General features: G+C 44.6%; 1 protein-coding gene across 1 annotated transcript; it reads right to left on the bottom strand.

Annotated features, from left to right (window-relative positions):
• Positions 1–554: 554 nt before the first annotated feature.
• On the bottom strand, positions 555–21,478 carry APOBEC2 (apolipoprotein B mRNA editing enzyme catalytic subunit 2). Its single transcript, XM_051639146.1, is given in 6 exon segments — positions 555–698; positions 1,258–1,805; positions 9,149–9,309; positions 19,008–19,146; positions 19,587–19,793; positions 21,388–21,478. Coding segments are annotated over 4 exon segments (1,014 nt in total). The 5' UTR covers positions 19,760–19,793; positions 21,388–21,478; the 3' UTR covers positions 555–698; positions 1,258–1,264.
• Between the last annotated feature and the right edge of the window lie 415 nt (positions 21,479–21,893).

The raw sequence follows: 21,893 nt of genomic DNA, 5'->3' as shown, positions 1-21,893 counted from the left end.
TTTCATACGTGGCTGTCCCAGGATGTCTCACTTGTCAGATTAAATTTAGGATCTCTTGCAAATAGAGAAGAAGGAATAAACAGTGCTACAGCTTTTGCAGTGACTTCCAATTTTATTTCACTTTGCTGTTCCCAGTTTTATATCACAAACATCATTGAACAAGGGGAGAAGGTATTTGATGCATTTGAAATCGAGTACTTAGGGCTCCATCACAGCTCAGGATAGCCCAATTAGCCCCAATTTAAATCACAGCTCTGATTATTGAGGACAGGGGAAGAAAACTTGTTTTTTTGGTCTTCAATCCCTCTCTTTTTAAAATTTATGAAGTATGTACTTTATAAATGCATTTATCTAATTGGCAGCTTTGTTCTAAGTTCTCTGGTAAAGCAGTTCCAGGTGCCTACAGCCCTTCCTGTAGCTGCTGCCACCCCTTTCATTCAAGGTTTTAACCACACAGCCTTTCCTTTTTCCCCTAGCAGCAGAGGCAGCATGGGTTATTAGCTTGGGGTAGGAGGGGAACAAAGTAAACCAAAAAAAATCCCAAACACCAAAGATATGTGTTTTGTATGTATTTGTAGTCCACCAGGGCCTGGTCTTCCAGAAGTTGGTACTCCAAGCTGGGATCAAAGCTTTGGAAAGCACGAGTGTCCCAGATGTCCAAGACGGATGCATCTTCATAGATGTTTTCTGAATTGGTCCTGGGGAAGGAGTGAGAAAGACATGTCAGAGGCTTCAAATGCTTTCATGTTTTATGGCTTAAATAGGTGACTTTTTAGTACCCCTTAAAAAAAAAAAAAAAGGGAATTCTGGAATGGTAGCTCTGATTTCCTTCAGTGGTTGGTTATTTGTTTTATTTTGTCTTCCAGAGGGCTAGAGTTTGGGGACTGGGGAGATCCCCTTTACTCTACATTCCTTTTGCTGTTTCCACTTGTGTCCTGAGTATCGTGCATGTGGGGAACAAGAAGGTACCTTTTTATTCTTTATTCCTGGATTTATTCTCTGAGGAGAGAAAAAACAGCTCTAAATCCCTCAGGTGTGTGCTGCAGAGGAGCCCACAGTGGGGGTACAGCCCTTGAAGAGGGAAGGAGCTGCCTAGGATGATTTCCAATATTCCTGTACAGGCAAAGCCAGCCAGGTACATGTGAGAGTAAGAGTAACTGGAACTGGCTCTGGGTGACACCTTCAACAACCTGAAGGGAAAATAATCAGTAATACTAACACAAGGAGGGAGGTGACCAAGTGGAAATCCTCACTCACGTGAGCTTCAGTGCAAAATCTCAGCCAGCTTTTCCTCATAATACTGGAAGTTCTCTTGAATGTCCTCCCATGGCACGAAAGCCTTTGCTTCCTCTCCTTCTTCCTGTTCCACAAAGTTCTGCCAGACATACTCAAAGTCTTGAGGCTTCATAATCCTCAGCTTGCAGCCAGCTGACTTCATTTTTTTCAGGGCAGCCTGCATTTCTGGCTCTTCCCACATGAAGAGGCGCCCTACCATGATGGTCAGGCGCAGGTTCTTGTTCTTCTTGAGGGTCTCGGTTATCCGGTCGGCACAGGTCACACAGGGGCTGGAGGACACATACCAGGTGATGTTGTAGCGGAGGTTTGACTCACACTTGGGTAAGATTGTGTTGAAGAAAGCCATTTCTGCATGGGCAGCTGCGTGCTCGTCTTCCAGGTAACCCCGAGAAGTCACTGACTCTTTGCCCTGGGTCTCCAGAACATAACACAGGAAGGTTTTGTTCCTGCCTGAGCTGTATTCCACGTTCCTGAACTGGAATTTGAAAAATATGGCTGGGAGACGTTCCCTGTGGAGAGGAGAGAAACGTCTCAGAGGCAGATAATAGAGTTACAGGAGTGGTTTAGTTCCTGTGTCCTCTTGGACAAGCTGCTGCATCTATGATTGCTGTATTTCTCCATCTATCGATAGGAGTTTCCTTTCAATAGGAGGATAAAAATACATCAAAAATTACAAGATACTCGGCTTGTTTTGCAGCGTCGTGAGGCTTCCAGGCCCGTTCTCAGTACCTGGTCTTTTTCACTTCATTTTAACAAACTTGTACTGGAAATTTCTGGTATCTGCATTGAGGTATTTGAAGAGCAACTTCCTTTTGAAATTTATTTCTTTAGACTATGATATTTACAGTTGGTACAGAGGGACAGCACCTGCCAGTTCCCCAGTCTTAATGCACCTGTAGACTGAACTATTCTACTGTTTTCTAGGCCATTAACATAGTTCTTTCATGGGGCATTGCAGTGGTAGCCTGCAGGATCTGTTGTCCTAAATCATTAGGATGATAACTCTGGCTTTGCTAATTAATGTTTTACCCCCAGTGCTTTTGCAGTCTGGATTTCCTCAGAGTAGAAACAAGCATGACTGAGTACTTGCAGTTTTTATGTGTTCTAGTTTTATTCTTCCAACATCACTTGAATACAGATAATCAGTAGGATGATGATGTGACTTTGGTTTAATAAAATATCTGAGATCAAATCTAACTCTACTATGAAAAAGTATATTTCCCACTGAAATTTGAAAGCTGTCTCGTTGATACTACTGATAAACTTCAGATACTTTTTAAAATTTGCTGGGCACCTTTTCTAGTCTGAGTTTCTAAATGAGCATAATCCAAAGTGAATCATCAGAATCAGTAATGTATTTGCAGTCATTTTCACTCAAACAAGGTAGTCTGCTGTTACTTAGGGAAGTTAAAATTAATCCTTTAAAATATATAGATTTTATGCATTGGTGCCTGAAGAGGTGAAAAAGAAAAGCTGCATCTCTCCTAGTACCTGTTCCTTTCTAATGGGACATTTCTAACCAGGCTTCCCTGATCACCCCGTGGAGCATCTAATAGTGGAGTTCATCAGTGCAAGAATTAGTACTTGAAGGCTGTTGGGTGGAAAGATGAAAAAGATGCTGCTGACAACATGCCTCGTGACCTGCTAAATGCTGCGAAGGGTGAGAGTGAAGACTGCACAGAGTAGCCAAAGTGAAATAATGAAAAGTATTAAGACAACATTTCATTTTTTACACACCAGTCATCTTCTGGCATGTTGGACTCTTATCTGAGCTTTGAGTGGACCTATAACCTTGTTATTCCCAGTGAGGCAATAATGAATCTTTGTAAAACAGTAAGTGTCTTATTCATCCCTGTCTAGTCTATAGTCAAGATTATAATGTCAGGCTTCTCCAGGGGCTGCACTGACCAAAGGTCAGGAGAGATTCTCAGACTCTTGGAAATTTTAATTGGGGAGAGCAGGTGAGGCTGCAGGAGTGAGTGGCAAAGCCTCAGTCTGGAAAGAGCAGTTTGTGATGCAGCATCTCATAAGATGTCTGTGAAGACAGTGGAAGTGAATGGTATGAAAAAGGGGGAAGAGAATCAAAATCAGAATGTTTTGCTCAGTAATGTGAGAACAACAAGTGAGGTTGGCTCGTGGGAAATGCTGGAATGGGCCACAGTGGAAATGTGGGATGGTTGCAGGTCAGGAATAAGGACTGTTCATTAAGAGCTGGATTTGATGCCTTTTAAGATTAATGGATGTCTTCCTATAGTGTGTAATGGATAAAGCTTTGCTAGGAATGCATGAGCAGCCCCAAATGGCTTGATACCCTGTGCAAATCAGGATTGAAGTGGGAATGTTTGAGCGGAAAGATCAGGGAATAGGCACTTCGGAGTCTGCCTGTGATACCTGGCTGCAAATACTACATGATGTACTGTAAACAAATGGCTTTTTGCTTAGGAAAGAATTGGAAATAGTGTGCTGTCTAAACACATAAATTGCAGTGAATTAAAAGTTATTTGTCAAGCATCTTTAGCTGCGTTGTTTGAAAAGTTTACATACAATTTTTCATAAATGTTTCATTCCACTTACAAAGTTTCAGAAATTTCTCTTCAGTCTGTGTATATTCCATATTTGTCTTAATGCAGCCAGGAATTTTCCTGCTGCCAAAGTTCTGTGGCATTTTTGGCTTTTGAAAAAGTTAAAAACATGAAAGAATACCCTATCTATTTTAGATTTTTATGTTTCTATAGTGGTGTCTGGGGTCCATTTGGACCTGCTACACAGATTTACAGCAAAAGGCCTGGGGTTATAGTTTCCACTTCTGTTTTGGATTTCCCAGCAGCACGATTTTACAGAGGAACAGCTTCACTTGGAATGTCATTGCACTGTACCAGCCAAATGGTGTGAGAGTTGATGCAATCAGGTTGGCACAGTTGTACTTTGTGCTGAGGGAGGGAGATCATTAGTCTTCCAAACGCAAGAAGATGTACGAGTTGAAACAATTTTGTTCATAGAATTGCACCTACACTGGGAATATCTGCTGTTGCTGTCAGCAGAGGACAGATGTAATTCTTTTCACATATCACTGATTTACTATAGGGGAGGTTTAGAATACCAGTTTGGCTTTAGAAATTTTACTAGAAGCAGGTTTTCAGCGGCTGCTTAAACAATGTAATTAAACCCTGACATTGTTCAACTCTGCTTAGATGAGATCTGCACCAAGATGGGACTTTAAAAAACAGGAGAGCCTGCTTGGGAGCCTTCTGTGATATTGTTGTTTTAGCTGTCAGTGTATTAATGAGGGGTGGGAAGCAGTAGTGTGGATACCATCTTTTTTTTATTTATTTATTAATGAGCAAATAAATCATGCTGGTTTGGTATGGTTTGGTCTGTTGCAAGACTTCCACTCATTTTATTAAAGAGCATTATCAGACTCTAGTTTAGCATAGTGCCTCTTACTCCCTGAACTCCTTTCTCTTTTTCTTTGGGACAAAAAGGTCTTCACATCCTTCCCAAGAATAGCATGTTTCCTGCTTTATATCATAATGTGTGGTGCTTTGGTTGCTGATTTAATAATCTTTTAATAATTTCTTTGAAGTCCAGCTATGTTGAGTTTGACATAAGCCACCATTGCCTTGTTTTAGAGCTAAGTTTGTAAGGCAACAGTAAATTGTTTAAAAATAACATCATGTATTTAAATGTAGCACGTCAGAGTCACATGGGAAGTTAATTCCTGATTTAACTCTCCTGACTGCAAAGCAGTTGCACCAGTGGTGAGATTGAGTCTGGATGTTTTGAGAAACTGTTTAAACCACAGGGATCTGTTCCAGGATGTATTGACTCAGGGGTGTATTTAGTCAGGCCTTCTGGATGGATTTTCATTGCTTATCATCTCGGCGTCTCTCTAAGATTATCTGGGATGTTCACCTAGATCTGTCCTGCTAACAACATGGAATATGCATCAGCTTAATTAGTAGGTGTCCAGTAAAGAATATAAACAAAGCTGAGGGCATTTTCAGGTCGGTACGGAGCTGGCCAAGACCTTGGAAAATTTGCTGATGATGGATATGGGGGTAACCCATGAGCTGTGTGTGCTCATTAGCAAGAATTTGCTTAATCCCATGGAAACCAGAGCAGGGAGGACATTTCAGCACAAGTGTGTGAATTGTGAACCTGTCCTGACAGGGCTTAGCAGAGTCCTTGCTCTGTGGGAATTTGGTCAAGGTGTCTCAGGTCCTGGGAAAGCCCCGTAGTGAGTGATTCAGCAGTGAAAAGATTTGGGCAGGATCACACCACGTGTACTGTAAGACTGCAGATGTAGCTCAATGCCCCATGCTGTGTAATCTCACCTTGGAGTTAGAGCAGGCTTGGCAGATGACCCTCATAATTTACTGCAAAGTGAAGTGTCCTAATTGGATCATTTACATAGATTAAAACTCTTGGCAACCCACTGAGCATCAGAATACATCCCTGAAGTAGCTGTGTCAACTACTACAACAGACTAAGCCAACTTCTTTGGAAGTTGCTAATTCCTGGCAAGCCTGTTTTTCCATGTTTGAATGACAGGTGGTGTACAAGTGTTATAATTATCTCTATTTTACCCACATTTTTTTTGTTCCAACATTGAGGAGAGATATCGCTAACAAAATATGACTAGGAGATGTGATTTCCATTCTCATTATTCTGATACTGGAAGCTGTACTGCTGTAAATGCTAAGTATAAAAACTGTGTTGTTTTCCTTGTGACTTCACAATCTATTGAAATACACAAATATCAGATCTTTCAGGGACTAGGCTAATTGCTTTCCTGCTTTTGGTTTTTCTTGCAATTAGTCACACAGCTCACTTGCAGTGGAAGGGAAGGTAAAACCTGAAATCTTCATTCTCTTAATTCTCTGAAGATCATCCTTAAATGGTGATCTTTAGGGATTTTCTAAATGCCTCAAGCCTAATGAATTGTTCACCCTGGTTAGCAAAGTGTTTTGTTATTGGTTAGATCGTATCAAGACGGAAAAGATGGAGAGTCTGGGACAGAAACCTCAATGTGTAAGAATGAACAGATAATGTGCTTTTTAAGTTTGCTGAAATAAGGTAGGCTGGAGGGATACAGCAGCTGCCCAGCATGACCCCAGTGCTCTTGCATGCTGGGTTGGAGAGGAGAATGGGAACTTTTAAGGAGAGAATAAAAATAGGGGGTTATCTAAAAGATGCTATAAACTAGTAGGACGTGTTCTTTAGATATAAATGTGTTCAGTGATTATTTCTGCTATGGTCTTAGGTTATTTGAGCTGATGAATCAGTGTCCTTTTGCTTGCTCTTTGACAACTGTTCACAGATAAGCACCTTCATGCTGGGCCCGTTGATTATTGAAGTCTGTAATGATCAATTGTAACAGTAGCCAAGGATTTAGCACTGCTGGAAGGAGCCTCATGTACACCCTGGGGAAAGCATAAATAAATGTGTCTGCTTAAATGTCACGAAACATACACAGATGGGACTTATATTTATCCAGGACTGTGTTGAGCCAAATGTTGACAAAAAAAAAAAAAAAAAAAAGAGGTTAATATTCTTAAACAGAGTGATTAGGTTCTCAGTATTTTCCTAGTAAGCCAGACTCCTCAATATAAGCAACAGCTGTGTGTCATAAAATGCCCCTAATCCAAGGGCTAACACTGAAATCCAGACTAATTGAATTCAAGTGCTTCCACACTTACAATTATGTGTCTTCTCACCATTCACATAACTGGCTTTATTGGATGAAAATTTGTAAATAAGTAGAAAAATCCAATCAGTGATTATATCAGACTGAGGCACAGTCTGTACTCACAGGGCACTTCTTAAAAGGAAAGTAAGAATTGTTGGGTTTTTCTGTACCTCTTTCAGGGTCCATTAGGATTTTTGCTTCACTTCCTCATTCTCACCTTTAATAGCCAGCAGATTAGTAATTAACTAATCCACAAAGGAGACTTGGTCAGGATTCCTACAGGAATTGACCAGATATTTATAAGCACTTTCCACATAGTATTGTGATGAGGATGGTGTGAATACTTGTGTCCTGACAGCTCTGTGGGCCCTCATCAGATGTCCAAGTACTTTCATTTCAGAAACCTAAACTCCTGTCTTGCTTGGTATCACTCTATAGACTCTGAAAATCAGCTGGTACCAGCTTAAAATATATAGATAAGATAACACAGACTTTAACTAGAGGCTTCCTTGCATCACCTACTGCTCTTACTCTGTCCCAGGGCAGATCCAGCAGTGTGGATCACTCCTCATCCTCAGCAGGTTACATTTTCCTGTTGTATTCCTACCCCTTTCCTTCTGCAAGCACATGTCATCCTTCACATTCTTGCTGCTGCCTTCCCAGAGTGGAAAGTCCTGTCAAATTCTGCAACACCCTTGTCTTTTCATCAAGTAACTTCATTGCAGGAGGACGTTAAGGAAGTATTTTCCATCCATGATTAGCACACCAATTCCTATCCAGGTTGCTGGGGTTAGCAGGAAAGTTTGAAGATTCTGCCCAATTCCTTAGTAATTTCTAATTGCAAGTTGAGGGCTCTAAGGCTGAGAAATCTCATTGCCTCACTGAGATTCATTTTGATGCATGTCTCAAGCGTCTAGAAGTTGTCACCCTCTGTGTCATTTGCCCATTGGCTTATATGAGCAATTTCTGGTGTCTTAGCTCAGTTCCTAGCAGAGGGATGTGCTTTTATTAAAAGTCACTCTCTAGCAGACCTGCATTATTTCCATGATTGTCCATGACAGCAACTTAAAGGCCGTGAACAACCCCAGAACAAGAAGTGTTTTTCAGAGCAGACACATTTTAAGAAGAAACCTGTTTTTTCCTGCCCTGTGCAGAGATGTAACACGGTTGTGAGAGATCAGACATAGGCTGTCCTGCCTCCTGCATAGTTTTCAGAAATGCCAGCCAAATTTTCTTTCCAGAATCATTCTTACCAATGACCATGTCACAGGCAGAAGGATTCCAGGTGGGATTTTAGAGCCTGGCCTGAGCTTTACATTCAAGCAGCTCGAAGAAATCATGGTTTCAGTTTATGCTGCCTTGGTGACTGCTGAGGGGAGACCAGAGGGAAGAACTACATGGGGCATCTTGCTGCTGCTACAATGAGCATTTGGAAATGCTCAGAGACAGCAGATACAGAGTGTTTTCTAGTTGCAGCTGTCAATTATGTCTGGCAGTTCATCTTCCTAGTAGATCTGTGTTACATCTGCCTTTCTCGAAGGCCAGGCTCGCTGGAGCGAAGGGAGCTGCTTGCTGCTTTGCTCACTTGAAAACTGCCTGTTGTTTTGGTGCCTTTCTGTGACTTTGGCTTTTTTCAAAGTCAGGTTCCAGCTTTAGATGTGGAGCCCTTGAAAATGTGGACTTTTAACTCTCTTGAAAATTCTATCCCTGAGGTCCATAAACAAATCAGCCAGAGCAGGGGTATTTTTCCAATCCACAGAGAGAGAAACTTTCAGACAAAAGCCACTGATCACACTAAGGAATCAATACTCAGTGCTCCAATATCTTCCATCCCTATTCAGCTGGCAGGTGATTCCATTGCAGTCAGTAGGACCACCTGCACTATGAGGGAGCCACTCAGCACTACAGAGACAGACATGCTTGTTAAAAACAGACAGATCCATCTGCCTCCCTCCTGGGAGTCCCTCTTCTGTAAAACTCAGCAAAAATTTTAACAAAAATCCCATAATAACGAAAGCCACACTTACACCAGTTAAGAACAGTCTGAAGTGCCCTGGCTGAAGATGCCATCTTCAGTTACCCAACATAAGACCTGAGGCAGAGACCTCTAAACATCCCCACTTCATGCTCTTGCACCCTTGTATTTATCTCTAAACCTCTTACCCTGTCACAATTTCAAACGGTGGCAGGTCTTCCCGCTTCAACTTCTTCTTCTGTTTCTCCTCACCCTCTTCTGCGTTGTCAGGTTCACCATTCTGGGTGTTGCTGGGCTCCTCCTGCTTTTCTGCCATCTTCTTGAGTGTAGAGGTATTAAGTTATGGCCACTGGGAAAAAGAAAGAGCAATTTCTGAGAGCTCTAAGGGAGAGGAGGCAGCAGAGGGAGGAGGGAAAAACAGAGCTGGGAGTTCCTGCACTAGGCACAGTTGTCAGGAGCTAAATATGGAACAAAGCAGCAATGATAGAGGCTGGTTGGGGTAGGATGACCCAGGGCTCTCAGATGTCACCTCCTTCCCTTGCTTTCTCTAGGTCTTTTTAACAATCCCTCTTGCTCCCCTTTTAATTTAAAATTAAGTGACGACTTCACAGTGGGCGGGTTAAGCAATGGATGGAAAATCCGGGAAGCATAAGTACCTATTTATCCCATGGTGTGACAGATAGCTGGCAAGATGCAGAGCTGGCAGCTTCTCCATCTACCTTCTTTTGCCAATTTATCGTATTGCTGACCTTGAAGGACCACTGTTTTGGCTCAGGCAAGAGGGGAAAGGGGCAATCCCCATTTGGTTTGCTGAAGAATCCCCATTGGTGATGGATTTGGCCTCGTGGACCACCTGGAGCATCACAGCAGGAGTGCTCAGAGGAGCAGGAGACCTACCTTTCCTTCCACCCTGCTCAGTGTCCATGCAGGGACACCTAAACCAGGAGCTGAACAGGGTGAAATCTTGCTTGTGGAAGTTGGTGTCAAATCCTACTGGTGTAAATGCAAGCCAGAACCTTCTCCCAGCTGTCTTCAAGTCAGCCTTACCATCATAGTGGGGCAGTGTTTCTGGTGCAGGGCAATTCCACGTGCCTGTGCTGAGCATCTTCCCACTGTTTTGTGGTTTTTCTCCCTGTTGCTTGAATGTTTGGGAAGTGCCCAGCACACTGGGAGTGATAACATCACTAGGAAAAGGGCAAGCAGTTGAAACCTGCTGGGCTTAGTGCTTCTTGCAGTATTTCTTTGTTTCTTTCACCTTTGCTGCCTCAGTGGGTGCAGATGTTGAACGAGTGGTTGCACTGGAGCCAAAGACTCAGAGCTGAGAGCCTGTGGTGAAGGTGTGATGGGGAGGGAGGTGTGTGTGCAGTGAGAGCTGGGGCTGGTGTCAACAGCGTGCTGGGGACAGAGTGCTGGAGTGCTGGTAAGGTGCTTTACTGGGATTTGCCTTAATTAGTGTGGGTAAGGAACCTGCCTTTCATACAAAGAGAAATAAGGAGGACTATAAAGATTTTAGTGACATGAGTTTGATTTGCTTAGCACTGTATAAAGCAGATGTCTTGGAGAGGCTGTGGTGACTTAGCAGGATACTCGGGGCTAATGGAGCTTTCACATGAGCTCTAAAAAGAGTTTCATATGTTTGGGTTGGGGAGGGTGTCTCTTTTTTCCTTCAGGATTATGTGAAATTCTTCCAATTTCTCACTCTAAAGTTAAATCATTTAAAGTTTGTATAAACCCCATGTGAGCCAAACCTAAAGAAAACCTGAGTAAGATTTTTCTCAGAGACTAATCCTACTGTGCCAGGAGGGTGAAGGTGAGTGGAAAATGTGTAGCTCTGCAGAATTCAACTTCTAGCCACAGCATATTGGAAATCAGATTTCCAGTATCTTGGGTTCTGCACTTAATTCCGAACCCACCATCATCAAGATTTGGATAAATATGAACTATTAAGCTATATTTGATTGAGTATTCAGTCTGCACTTGATGGAAAACCTGCTCTCAGTTTGAGGAGGATAAACTGTGTTCTGTAGAAATCAAATAGGTGTGAATACCTGCTTTCAGGCCAAACTCAGCCTGTGTGGTACTGTTGTAGTCAGCTCTTTTCAACTTTAGAGGGGTCTGCACTGTCACAAAGTGAAAGCCATTTATGCCATTGGGCAGACAATTTATTATCACAGACAATAAATAATATTATAGACACTTTATTCTGGCTACTCTTTCAAGCCCCCTTGCCAACAACAGCCTGTTTTTCCATGCTACGGTATCCTTTGTAGCTTTTCATTAGTAACTTCATTGAAATGTAGTTGTTCTGGGGACAGAGCACCCCCCTGACCCTCCTTTTTACTCCCACACTGTTGCTAGTGATGAGAAGTTGTTTATTTGGTGACTGTCACAGCTGGCACAGAGAGTATTGTGACAACAGAGTAATCAAGGATTTGACAAATTCTGAGACATCCTATCCATGGAACAGATACCTTTCATTTTCATGGTGCAGAATTTTATTTATTTTTAAGCTTAAAATACTTTCCTGGAGGGCAAGTGTAGTGTTTTTCCTCTTGCATGGTAACTATGCTCAAATTCCAACTCCCCTGCCCAATTATTCTCACCTTTGACATTTCAGGCAGTGTTTTGGGGGATGAGAATCCTCTCGTAGTGATGGACAGCTTGTTTCCTTCTTACCCTCATACTTGAAAGAAGCATTCCAGCCCATCTTCAGTCCCTCTGACCCACTTTTCTTTATTTTTGGAAGCTCTTGATGACAAGAGTCCCACCTTTCCTGCAGTCTTTAGCTTTCACTGGCCTGGCCCCTCTGCAGGGTTCAGAGTTGAGCTCTAATCTAATCTTGGGAATGTGGCACTGAGACTCTATCTCCATCCAGCCCTTCCCCAGCTGCTTCTCAGCTCCATCTAGGGCAGTGCACTAAATAGTCATGATCCAACCCCCTGCTGTGCCTGCCTGTGCCAAAAATATAAAGGGACACCAGCAAGTTGCTGTCAACCTGACACTTTGTGTTAGAGCCATAGGAATGGAAGCTTTGATCAGTTTTGTGTGGTTGTTTTCCAGTGACCCCAGATCCCCTGGAGTGTGTGCCTGTGTACAGGAGTGTGTGTGCATGGGCCTAGTGACTGAGGGCAGGAATGGAAAGAATTTTCCATCAGCTGGTGCAGAGCAGGAGCTGGGACATAGGTGCGGAGAGGTGCCAGCCTCACGTCAGGACCTCCTGGTGCACTGTGGTGAACTAAAAGCATTGAGCTTGCCAACTGGCATTTTCAGTGAGGCTTCCCTCCACCCTGCCCCTCTCCCCACTGACTGATGGTTTATGTAGTTGACAATGAGTTTTGTTCTGCTTGGAGAGCCCTGCACGTCACAGTCACTGCGGCCACGGAAGAGGCACAGGAGATTTGCAGCACGTCAGGTCTTGTGTGGGGAGAATGAGAATCAGCCCCTTGCCTCTCCCTGTTCATTCCCCACAGCAAGGGTACCATGCTGTGGAGTTACCACTCTCCTTCCCAGCGGAGCTGGTGGATGTGGACTCTTCCCCTGTGGGTAATCAATTCTCTTCAGTAGCTGCACTTCATGCATGGAAAAGCCTCCAGTGGAGGGACCACAAGCCTGAACCACAACCACAGGCTCAGCCACTGGGCCCATCCATCTCAGCCACACCAATCCAAGCTGTGCTTTGCCTTCTCCAGCCCATGACAGATGTGCCTGGCAACATCTGGCAGTTTGTCTCCCTCTATTTCAAAAGGTTTGCCTTTCTGTGTCAGGGCATTGAGGCCAGAACGCCTGAACAGAGCCAGATGAAGTAATGGGGAGGAGTAGACCTCAAAGCCACCAAACCTGCAGTAAGATTTGAAGAGCTGTCTGCAGTGGCAGCTGCCAGCAAAGGCAACTGCTTGCAAGGCAAGGCTAAGGTGACAACCTGCTCTGGGAAGAGCTTTCTAGCTTTGCTGCAGTATTGGATATTAAGGTTTGATCCTGCATCCATCCAAGTCTGGGTTTTCTCCACTGACTTTAAGGGCAACTCTGAACAATCTGTTGACCTTTTTTCCCCTCATCTTCAATAGGCATCTCACATAGGACTGGATTACCTTGATTTATCTCCCACACAGGTCATCTGCTGTTCCTCTAATTGCTGCAGAAGTTGCTTTCCTGAAGTTAAAATGGCTGTTATCCTTTCCTGATCACAAAGGGACAGTAGAAGAGACCTGGCTACAAAAGTCCTTGCCAGGAAAATGAGGCTTTTATTGCATTCTTGGGCTGGGGGAAAGGTTTTGGATAGACATGAGTGTGTAATAAGATACTGGCTGTGTGAGTCATGGTTCAGATGTGCTCTCTATTCCAAGGAGACAGCTGGTGGCACTAACAAAACATCTCCCTAGATACATTGTCTGGCAGCAATCCCTCTCCTGCTTTTTCCAGCTGTAACTACCGTTACATGATAAATAAACACTGACAGTGATGTGCAGAGGCAGCTTTCCTTCCCTCAGCCCCTCTGGGCTCTCACCTGTCCCTCTTCTCCCACTGCAGGACCACAATGCCTAGATGTAAAAGAAGGGGCAGGGAGCACTGGTGTTAGCTGCCACAGCATCCCAAGGGTTTGACCTGGATGGTGCCCACATCCCTGTGTGTGGGGTGGCAGCTCCCTGGAAAAGGTTCTACAGCAGAGCTGAGCTGTGGTGCAGGCAGAGACAAGTGATGCTCTCACCTTTTTGCCTGCCTTATCTTCACAGCTGAAGCCTGGACCTCCCTGGCCCATGATCCCCAATGCTCTCACACCCATTCCCACACTGCTGGAGAGCTGGGAAGGAGGCTGTTTTCCTGGCAGGCACCGCTGGCTGTCCGATTAATTCAAAGCCCAACTGGAAGTTAATGACAGCTCTGAGCAGCACAACCTCCTCCCTGCTGAGTTTCTGCTGCAGTTTTCCTGGGAGCAGTTCAAGGGGAAGGTCAGCCCCAGCCATGCTGCAGGTGCTCAGAGCCTCAGGAGTTTATCTTCTGCACCACCCTGTGCTAAGGAAGGGATTGGGGGCAGAGCTACTGGCCCATGGTCAGCTCTCTGAAGTTGACATGCACACAGCAGCAAATCCTCTCTAGCATTTGACTCTATATTTTAACATAGCTCCAGACATCAGCAAATCAATTAAAGTTCTTTGCTGCTGAAGCCAGAGTGTTTTCTGGAACAGCTGGTAAATTATTGAGTGAGGCAAGGCTTAGGAAAGAGGCTGGACTGAAAGGCAGAGAGATTTTGTTGATGCACAAATATTGTGTATCCAGCAGCCAGGGATGTGCCCTTTGGCCTAAGATCAAGTGTAACGATCAGTTTAATTTCAAATCCATCTTTCTGGAAAGACTGGCAAGTCTGAAGAGAGGGATCATCATCAGACATGGTGATCTGAGAGGTGGCTCTTCCTTCTAAATGCCACGACCCCATGGAAGCTGTCACGAATGCATGGCCTTTGTCTGAGTCACTGCTTGAATCCTCTAGACGGTGACATGACCCATCCTGGGCTATGGATGTCCCTGATGCTGGGCAGGACATGGTTTCCATTCCAGCAGCTAATTCGGGGGGGGCTGGAAAAACCCCTTGCATGCCTGCTAAGATGATCCAGCCTGCCTGCCGCCTGGGTAACGCTGGCACCGGCAGCGCTTCCCAGGGATCCAGCTGGGTCCCCTGGGAAACAGGGCCCTTCAGGAGGATGGTGTCTGGCAGGGAGGAGAGCCCTGAGCTCAGCCATATGAAACCCCCTTTCTCACTTGGAGGCAAAATTTCCTGGATTTTAGCAAGCCAGGTTCCTAACCATGCTTTGGGTTCCTAGCACCTCTCTGTTTGGCTGCTTCTTCCCTTTCCCTTTGTCTGTTTGTAACAGGGATGGATCCAAACAAGGGCTGCTTCTTCCAGCCATCATGAGACCAGGAGCACAAGCCCCATCACCCAACACTAATGGGAACCCAGGACCCCTCCAGTTCCACAAAGGCAGAAGCTGATTTTGGTCTGCACTGCACAATATAACTAAGGTATTTTCTAAATGGCTGACTTTGAAATCTCATTAAAGTTATTTTTATGCAAGGGGTTTTGATGTATCTGTTTAAAAAGCAAATATATTAAATGATGCTTTAAATATCACTACAAGAGGGTGCTCTGCTGAGTTTAGCTTTTTCAATTGATGTCAAGCTCTTCTATATGTTACATGTAGGAACATTTGTTATTTTTGCTGCCTGCAAGGAAATGCAAGTAGCAAAGAGGAGCTATTGGTGCAGCTATAGGGGGACTGGGAGGGAGAGAAACTGAAATGGAGACAAGAACAGGTCAGGTAGTCGTCCCAGATGGGACAATGGGGAGGGCAAATATGGAAAGATTAAAAAAAATAGAAAAAAAAACCCATTACCTGTAATTCCAGATTTTCCTTTAGCTACAGAAAAAAAAAAAAAAAGGGAAGGGGAAAGAGGAGTAATTGATGAAAGCTGATCAAATGTATATCCATATATGTATATCTGGAAATGGTACTAAAACGTTGCAGGTTTGAACCAGACCTAGAGTTACTTACCAGCTGAAATGTGATTTAAATAAACCTTTTTACGTTTTCGAAAGCAGAGCCCCTGGGAAAGCCTGGCTTGCCCCTCCTGCCTTCACTGGGTGGCTCTGCCCCTCTCCTCCTCGGGGCTTTGCTGTGCTAACTGGGAAGGGACAGGCATCGGGATGTTCAGGAGCTCTAAACCATCCCTAACTCCAATGAGTTGAATCTCCAGCCCAGATATTAGCTTTTTAGGAAGAAATAAGTGATGTCGTCCTGTCTTTTGACATGTGGTGTTCTGGAAGACAGACTTGACATCCCTGTAAATAAGCTGGGTGGTAACATACATTTATTATAAAGCTTTGAAATATAGAGGATTTAGGATTTTTTTTTTTTGAAGTAGCTTATGATCTTTCTCGAGCTGCTTGCAGTGGTCATGCTTTATGGTCTGACTCCTGCTTACAGCCACATCTACTCAAGAACCTGCTCTTATGCAGCTTTTACTTGGGAGATTACAGGCATGTGCTTGCAGGAGCAGCCTGGGACAAAGGTGTCCTGTAGCTAGGAGAGAAAAATAATGGGTGGGATCAAAATGACAGAACAAGATATATGGCCAGATTTTAACAAGTGACAACATAGTTCAACTGCTCTCAGCTGCTGCTGTTTGTTTCCCTTGGCCCCAGCTTGCAGCCATGCTGAGCACCCAGTGATGCTATTTACGTGGGTTGGAGAACATTCAGCATCTCTGGAAGATCAGGCTTGAGGTAACTCAGGGAGGACCCAAACCCAGGAACTGGCTTCCTTACCTTGAAGCTGTGTGGGAAGTATGATGGAGGAAACTGTCACGGGGGGTATCCCCAGGTAAGCACATCCCCACTGTGCAGGGGCCCAGCTGAAGGAACCTTTGGGACCTCCAGGCTTGAATCTCACACAGCCCAATTACTCTAACAGCACCCAGGGATGGTTCTGGCTGCTGGACCCTGCAGAGCTTTGCTGCCAATCCCCTTCCCTTGGGAGCCAGAGCACAAGCCATGGTCTCCTGACAGGATCCCTCAAGCTTTTGCAAACCTAGTGCCAAACCAGTAAAACAAAAAGAACTTGAATTTATTTACTCTCCAAACAAAATGGACTTATTTTTATTAAAAGCAAATACAATTTATTTTACACCCCCAACTAAGTCCACCTACCCCCACCCTTTGCAAGGATACCCACCCACCTTCATCTACACTAAGCTGCCAGGAAGAAGATCCACCTGCCACTTTTCTTCACATACATCGTTTATAACAATTAAAAAATAAAAGTAAATATTCTCTGTAACCAGCAACATCTAAAGGTTCAGATCTGCCAAAGGCAAGGGCTAGAATAAAGTATGGACAAGGGCTAGTCTGTGCAGCTTTTGTGTCTGATTGGCTTGGGACCATTTCTCTGGAACTACTTATATTTTAACCTTTCTTTTGTTTAATAATATTCAGGAATGGAAAGACTGGCATGAAATATCTGTACTGCACCTGACAGACTTGGCATAGGGCTTTTTGCCAATCATGTAATTACAACCTTCCAGGCAGTGTGAGTAAGTGTTTAAATTTTACAAAAGTTCTTGTGTCTCTGTTCTTTAAAAAGCCATTTTAAGTGGAATTTTTTTGTTGTTTGCTGTTGTGTTTTGTTTTGTTTTTTTCAAAGGCACTGATGTTGTTTTTTCTTTTCTAGTGAGAAACAGCACACAGAGGTGGAAGAGAGAAATTTCCTCTTGAGAGAAGCATTAGCATTCTAATAATTGCTGCTTTATCTTGGAACATGAAACTCAAGAAGTGTGATACTCTACAAATAGAAGTCAAAGTGCCTGGTCTCCTTTCACAAGCAGAACAAGACAGATTGCTGCTTGCTCAGTAGCTGACAGCTAAAAAGTTAATGGCATAAAGCACAAACCAGGTGATACATGAAAGTGAAGCAACAGCACAAATAGCAAAAAATCAAGTAGGTTCTTCAAAATTGGCGTACATGAGTGAAGGGCACTTTTGTTTGGTCCCAGAAGAGGAGGTGGGATTGACCATGTGGTGCAGAACAGGTTCTGCTCCCTGGGGGAATGATAGCAGGTCTGAGGGGTGTTCAGAATTGCTATTCTGAATTACACTGGTATCACGAGATTCCAGTTTGGCTAGTGGGATGTGACCTGATAGCATTAAGGTCACCATACAGCTGTAGCCCCCAAATCTCAACAGTGCTGGAGAAAATAGATCCCAGGTTACAAAATGATTAGATACTTTAAAGGAGCACACAGGTGCACGGGGCAAACCTTCCTTTGACACAACCATGATGAGGGTGGGAGGAGGAGACAGGTTCTCATGCTTGTCTCAAAATGAATACCCCAGGTCATTAGATCACACCTGCCTAGTTTAGTCTCACAAAATGCCTTCATTTCTGTCCTGCTTATTCACTCTTTTCTGGTTTTTGCTCCGAGTTGTCCTTCCAGATGTGGATTGTGAGGCAAGTGGCCATGGCCAGCCAGCCCAGGTAAGGCACCATCAGCAGTGTTGCCACCTTGTTGATGCTGGACCAGCAGCAGATGGTGCCTATTGCCAGCCCGTCCAAGCACAGGATGTCAATCAGAGCCTGGAGCAGAGAGAAGACAGTGACTCTGGTGCTCACGCTGGGGAACACACCACAACCTTCCCCAGCACGACTAGAAACCACCCGACTGCAGTGGTGAGGGGGAGTAGGAACTGGGAGATTCAGCACTGAAAAATCACCTGTAGCAATCCTAAACCCCAGGACCTTGGCTCTGACCTCTAATCAGTGAGATCTGAATGTATCACACCAGGAGCTAAGGCTGGTGTTAGTTGTTTTGGTTTGTTATCGAGCTCCACAGACGAGCACAGTGGTGATGCTGAGCAGTGCCCCCTTCTGTGGGTAACAGCTGCACAGGCAGATCAGAAACATGTTTATTTTAGTCCCAATGGCTCTTACCACTTAACAGACTTTCTAAATATACCTTTCATCCACAGAGGGACAAAATTCTGATGGAAACAGAAGTCCCACTGAGCGTCTCCATCACCCCTTGGCACCTCAGGTAAGTGCTTTTTGAATGTAGCACAAGCCCAGCTCTGCGTGCTGTGCCTTCACCTCTGTGCAGTCCCTCTGACAGGCTCTACAGAGCATTGTGTTGGCTTGTTAAGTCACTGACAGCTAATATGCCCCCCAGGGATGCTAAATGGTGCCAGTGCAGGGTGTGACTCCCAAAAGGGCTTATCTCTAACCCTACATCCTTAACTAAGAGATGCAGCAGCCAGACCATTGACTCCCCTATCTCCCGCCCTGCTCTGGTCAGGCCATTTATCTGCCTGGCAAGAGCAGGATGAGGGGTGGAAGGGACTGATACCATTGTCTAGAACCAGGTGCAGCATGAATTGTATCTGAGCAAAAGCTCTTCTTGCAGCTCTCTTTACAATTGCATAATGCTAGTTAGAAAACCTGCAAACAACCCCAAAAACCCCATGGCAGGGACCCCAGCAAAGGGAAGGGTGGCTGGATACGTTACCATCTTCAGGTTATGGGCACCAAAGAAGAAGGGAGGCCAAGCCCAGTTCAAGGCCAGCTGAGCCCCATAGAGGCCCAGTGGGACAATAGCTTTGCTGCTGCAGCCACCCAGGTCATTCCATATCAGGTAGGAGGCATAGCTGTGAAGAGGGAACACGTCAGTGAGTTAACCCCTAATACAGACAAACTGTTTTCATGGCAGATAGGTTTGCAGCAGGGATTTTCAGGGCACTGACATTTGCACAGCAGCTGCACCCATGTCCCTGGCTGCTCTCAGACCTGTCCCCTACCTGCAGTTCACACCATTTCCCCAGGGCACTAGCTGTTTTTAGTGTCTGTTTAGAAAGCTGAGCATGGGCTGCCCCCTGGCCAAAACCACGGCTTGTAGTGTCAATTTGAGGAACTCAGCCCAGAATTTGGCTCAGGCTGTACTTCATCTGCTGGGAAGAAGCACACCTGACATGCCCTTCTGAGTCGGGTACAAGGGATATCCCAAAAGCAAAGGGAAGAGCTTGAAATGACTGCTCTTCCCTCTATCAAAAACTCCAGGACAAGAGAGGGAGCAGTATGCAGAACTTACCCCATGCCAGTGTACAGGACAGTCCAAGCAACAGGGAATATTTTGCTGGATGGACACCATGATGGCTTTTTCAGCTTCTCATACCAAGCAGGTATTTCTTTTCGATTAAGGAACCAGCCAAGGAAACCTCCAACATGAGGCAGGACAGTAAAACCAACAGTATAAGCCCACATCCTTCCTAGGTGGCTTGAAGTAGCCTTTTGCCTGCTGTAAGTTAAAAGAAAATCATTCATTATCACTTTATAAGAACACTTTTTCCTGCTTTGGTCTTTCAAGCTTTGTCTCTAATTGCCCATATTCCATTTCAGTGCCTAAGGCAGAAGTATTTAATCTTGTATTTATCTCTGCTGCTTGCTCCCCTCTGCCCATATCCTCATCTAGGCAATAGCATTAATTATTTCTGTCATGGCTACATTTTTCCCTTTGATCTACCCAGCAAAGTGGCTCCCCCCCCTGCTATTTCATGGCTCCTTACAGTATCCTTGTGGCAGGGTTCAGCTAAGGTGGTTATATTCTTAGAAGCCAAGGCTACAGTTACTTTTATCATTCCTCCTCCTCTGCCCAAGTCAGACAGCCCAAAAACTTCAATGTACCTTCACTGAGGCTGCTCATCTCAGCAGAGCTGTTCTTTCTTTGCAAGCTATTCTGTATAGAAAAACCCAGACAGATCATTCCCAGGAACCCCCATCCATCCTGACTCCATCTAATTTTTCCCCATGGATTCATATTTTAAATGAGGCCTATAACAGGACAACATCCTTACAGCAGATTTTAAGTGCTTGGTGAACCTTGTTTAATCAAGCCTCCCTGCAGCCCCAGAAGGCAGGGGTGGATTCTCACTCTGTAAACAGGTAAGCTGAGGCACAAGAGCCTTTTCTTAATCTGCTCACAGTCTTCCTCTTGCAGAAAAGGACCATTTACTTTAATGATTATATTATGCTCCCACACAAGACAGCTGTGATAAAGACAGCATCTAACATTTAATCTTCTGCCCCATGTCTTCCCCTGCCATTATTCTCTACAAGGCTCTGAACCTGCCAGTCTTCTGTCCTCCTTCCCTTGGTCTCCATATTCACCTGTCCATTAGTGGACAAATTAGCATTCATTGGGTATAACACACAGGGTTTGTCAGGGGCAGAGCAGTTTTGTGCTGTCAGCAGATGTACAAAATGCACCTGAACAAATGCACTTGGGAAAGATGGGGGTTTAGCAATGCCAGAGCAGAGCAGCAGGCTCAGAAAATTCCCTTGCCGAGGGAAATGTTCCTGGCACTCCTAGTGCTGGTCAGGGAAACACATCATAAGGACAGGACTGACCTACACAGGCAGCTCTGTTTGGGATTTTAATTCACAATTAACGTTTTGCTGTAGTCTGTGCTAATTGTTATTGTTACCATCACACTACAAGCATTCAGCTTTAGAATCATATACCAGCAGTACAAGCCAATTTACACATCAATAAGGAACAAATACCCTGGACACCATCTCTAACTAACAATTCCTTTACCAAACAATTTATAGCACTATTAAAAGTGTCTGTGGAACCAGAAAACCAACCAAACACTAAGAAAAATAAGTTCTGCTTTTAAAGTGTAAACCAGCACCAGCTGAGTTGGTTCCTCCATTATGCTTCAGAAAAGTAAAATGGGAAAAGTAGATTTTTTTTTTCCCTCCTCCCAACTCCTTTGTAGTTGCCAGACTAACCTGAAGTAACTGAGGGTTGAAAACACCATTGTTACAAACCCTTATTTTGCCTCACGGCTGTTGCAACTGAAAGGGGTAGGAGCTGTAAAAAACCTTACCGTGTCTTCCTGCCTTCCTCTCCCTTCCAAAGAAAAAGGGTTGGACATCCAAAGCCAGCTGCTGTCTCTAATGCTGGGGCTGCTATAGAGTGAAGAAATTGGCGGGTGAGTTTTACCTAAATAGCACCAAAAAAAAGGGTGTGTGTGCGTGCGCTGGTGGCTGGATCAGATTACACAAGGGAACCCCCGTTCGGCAAGAGTTCCAGTGGATTTGGTGGTGGTTGAGCAACCCTGCAGAGGGCAGGGCTGGCTCCTGGGTCCAGGCAGCACTGAGATGTGCCATCTGAGGCTCTTGGCTTGGTTTGAGCTCACCCATGGGTCAGAGAGTGGCTGCATGGGGCAGAGAAGCACCCTTTTATCTACCTGGGGGTGCACTGGGCATGTGAAAGTATGAATGTAAGGGTGTCACATATAAATGAACATGGAACTTGTGTAGGAGCCTGTGCATAAGGATCAGATCCGTAACAGTTGGACTTCTTGGCATGTTACATGGGAGAGAACTCTGC

Source organism: Apus apus, chromosome 23 (genome assembly GCF_020740795.1).
Source record: "Apus apus isolate bApuApu2 chromosome 23, bApuApu2.pri.cur, whole genome shotgun sequence".
Classification (NCBI taxonomy): Eukaryota; Metazoa; Chordata; class Aves; order Apodiformes; family Apodidae; genus Apus; species Apus apus.
This window is presented reverse-complemented; position numbering and strand designations above follow the sequence as displayed.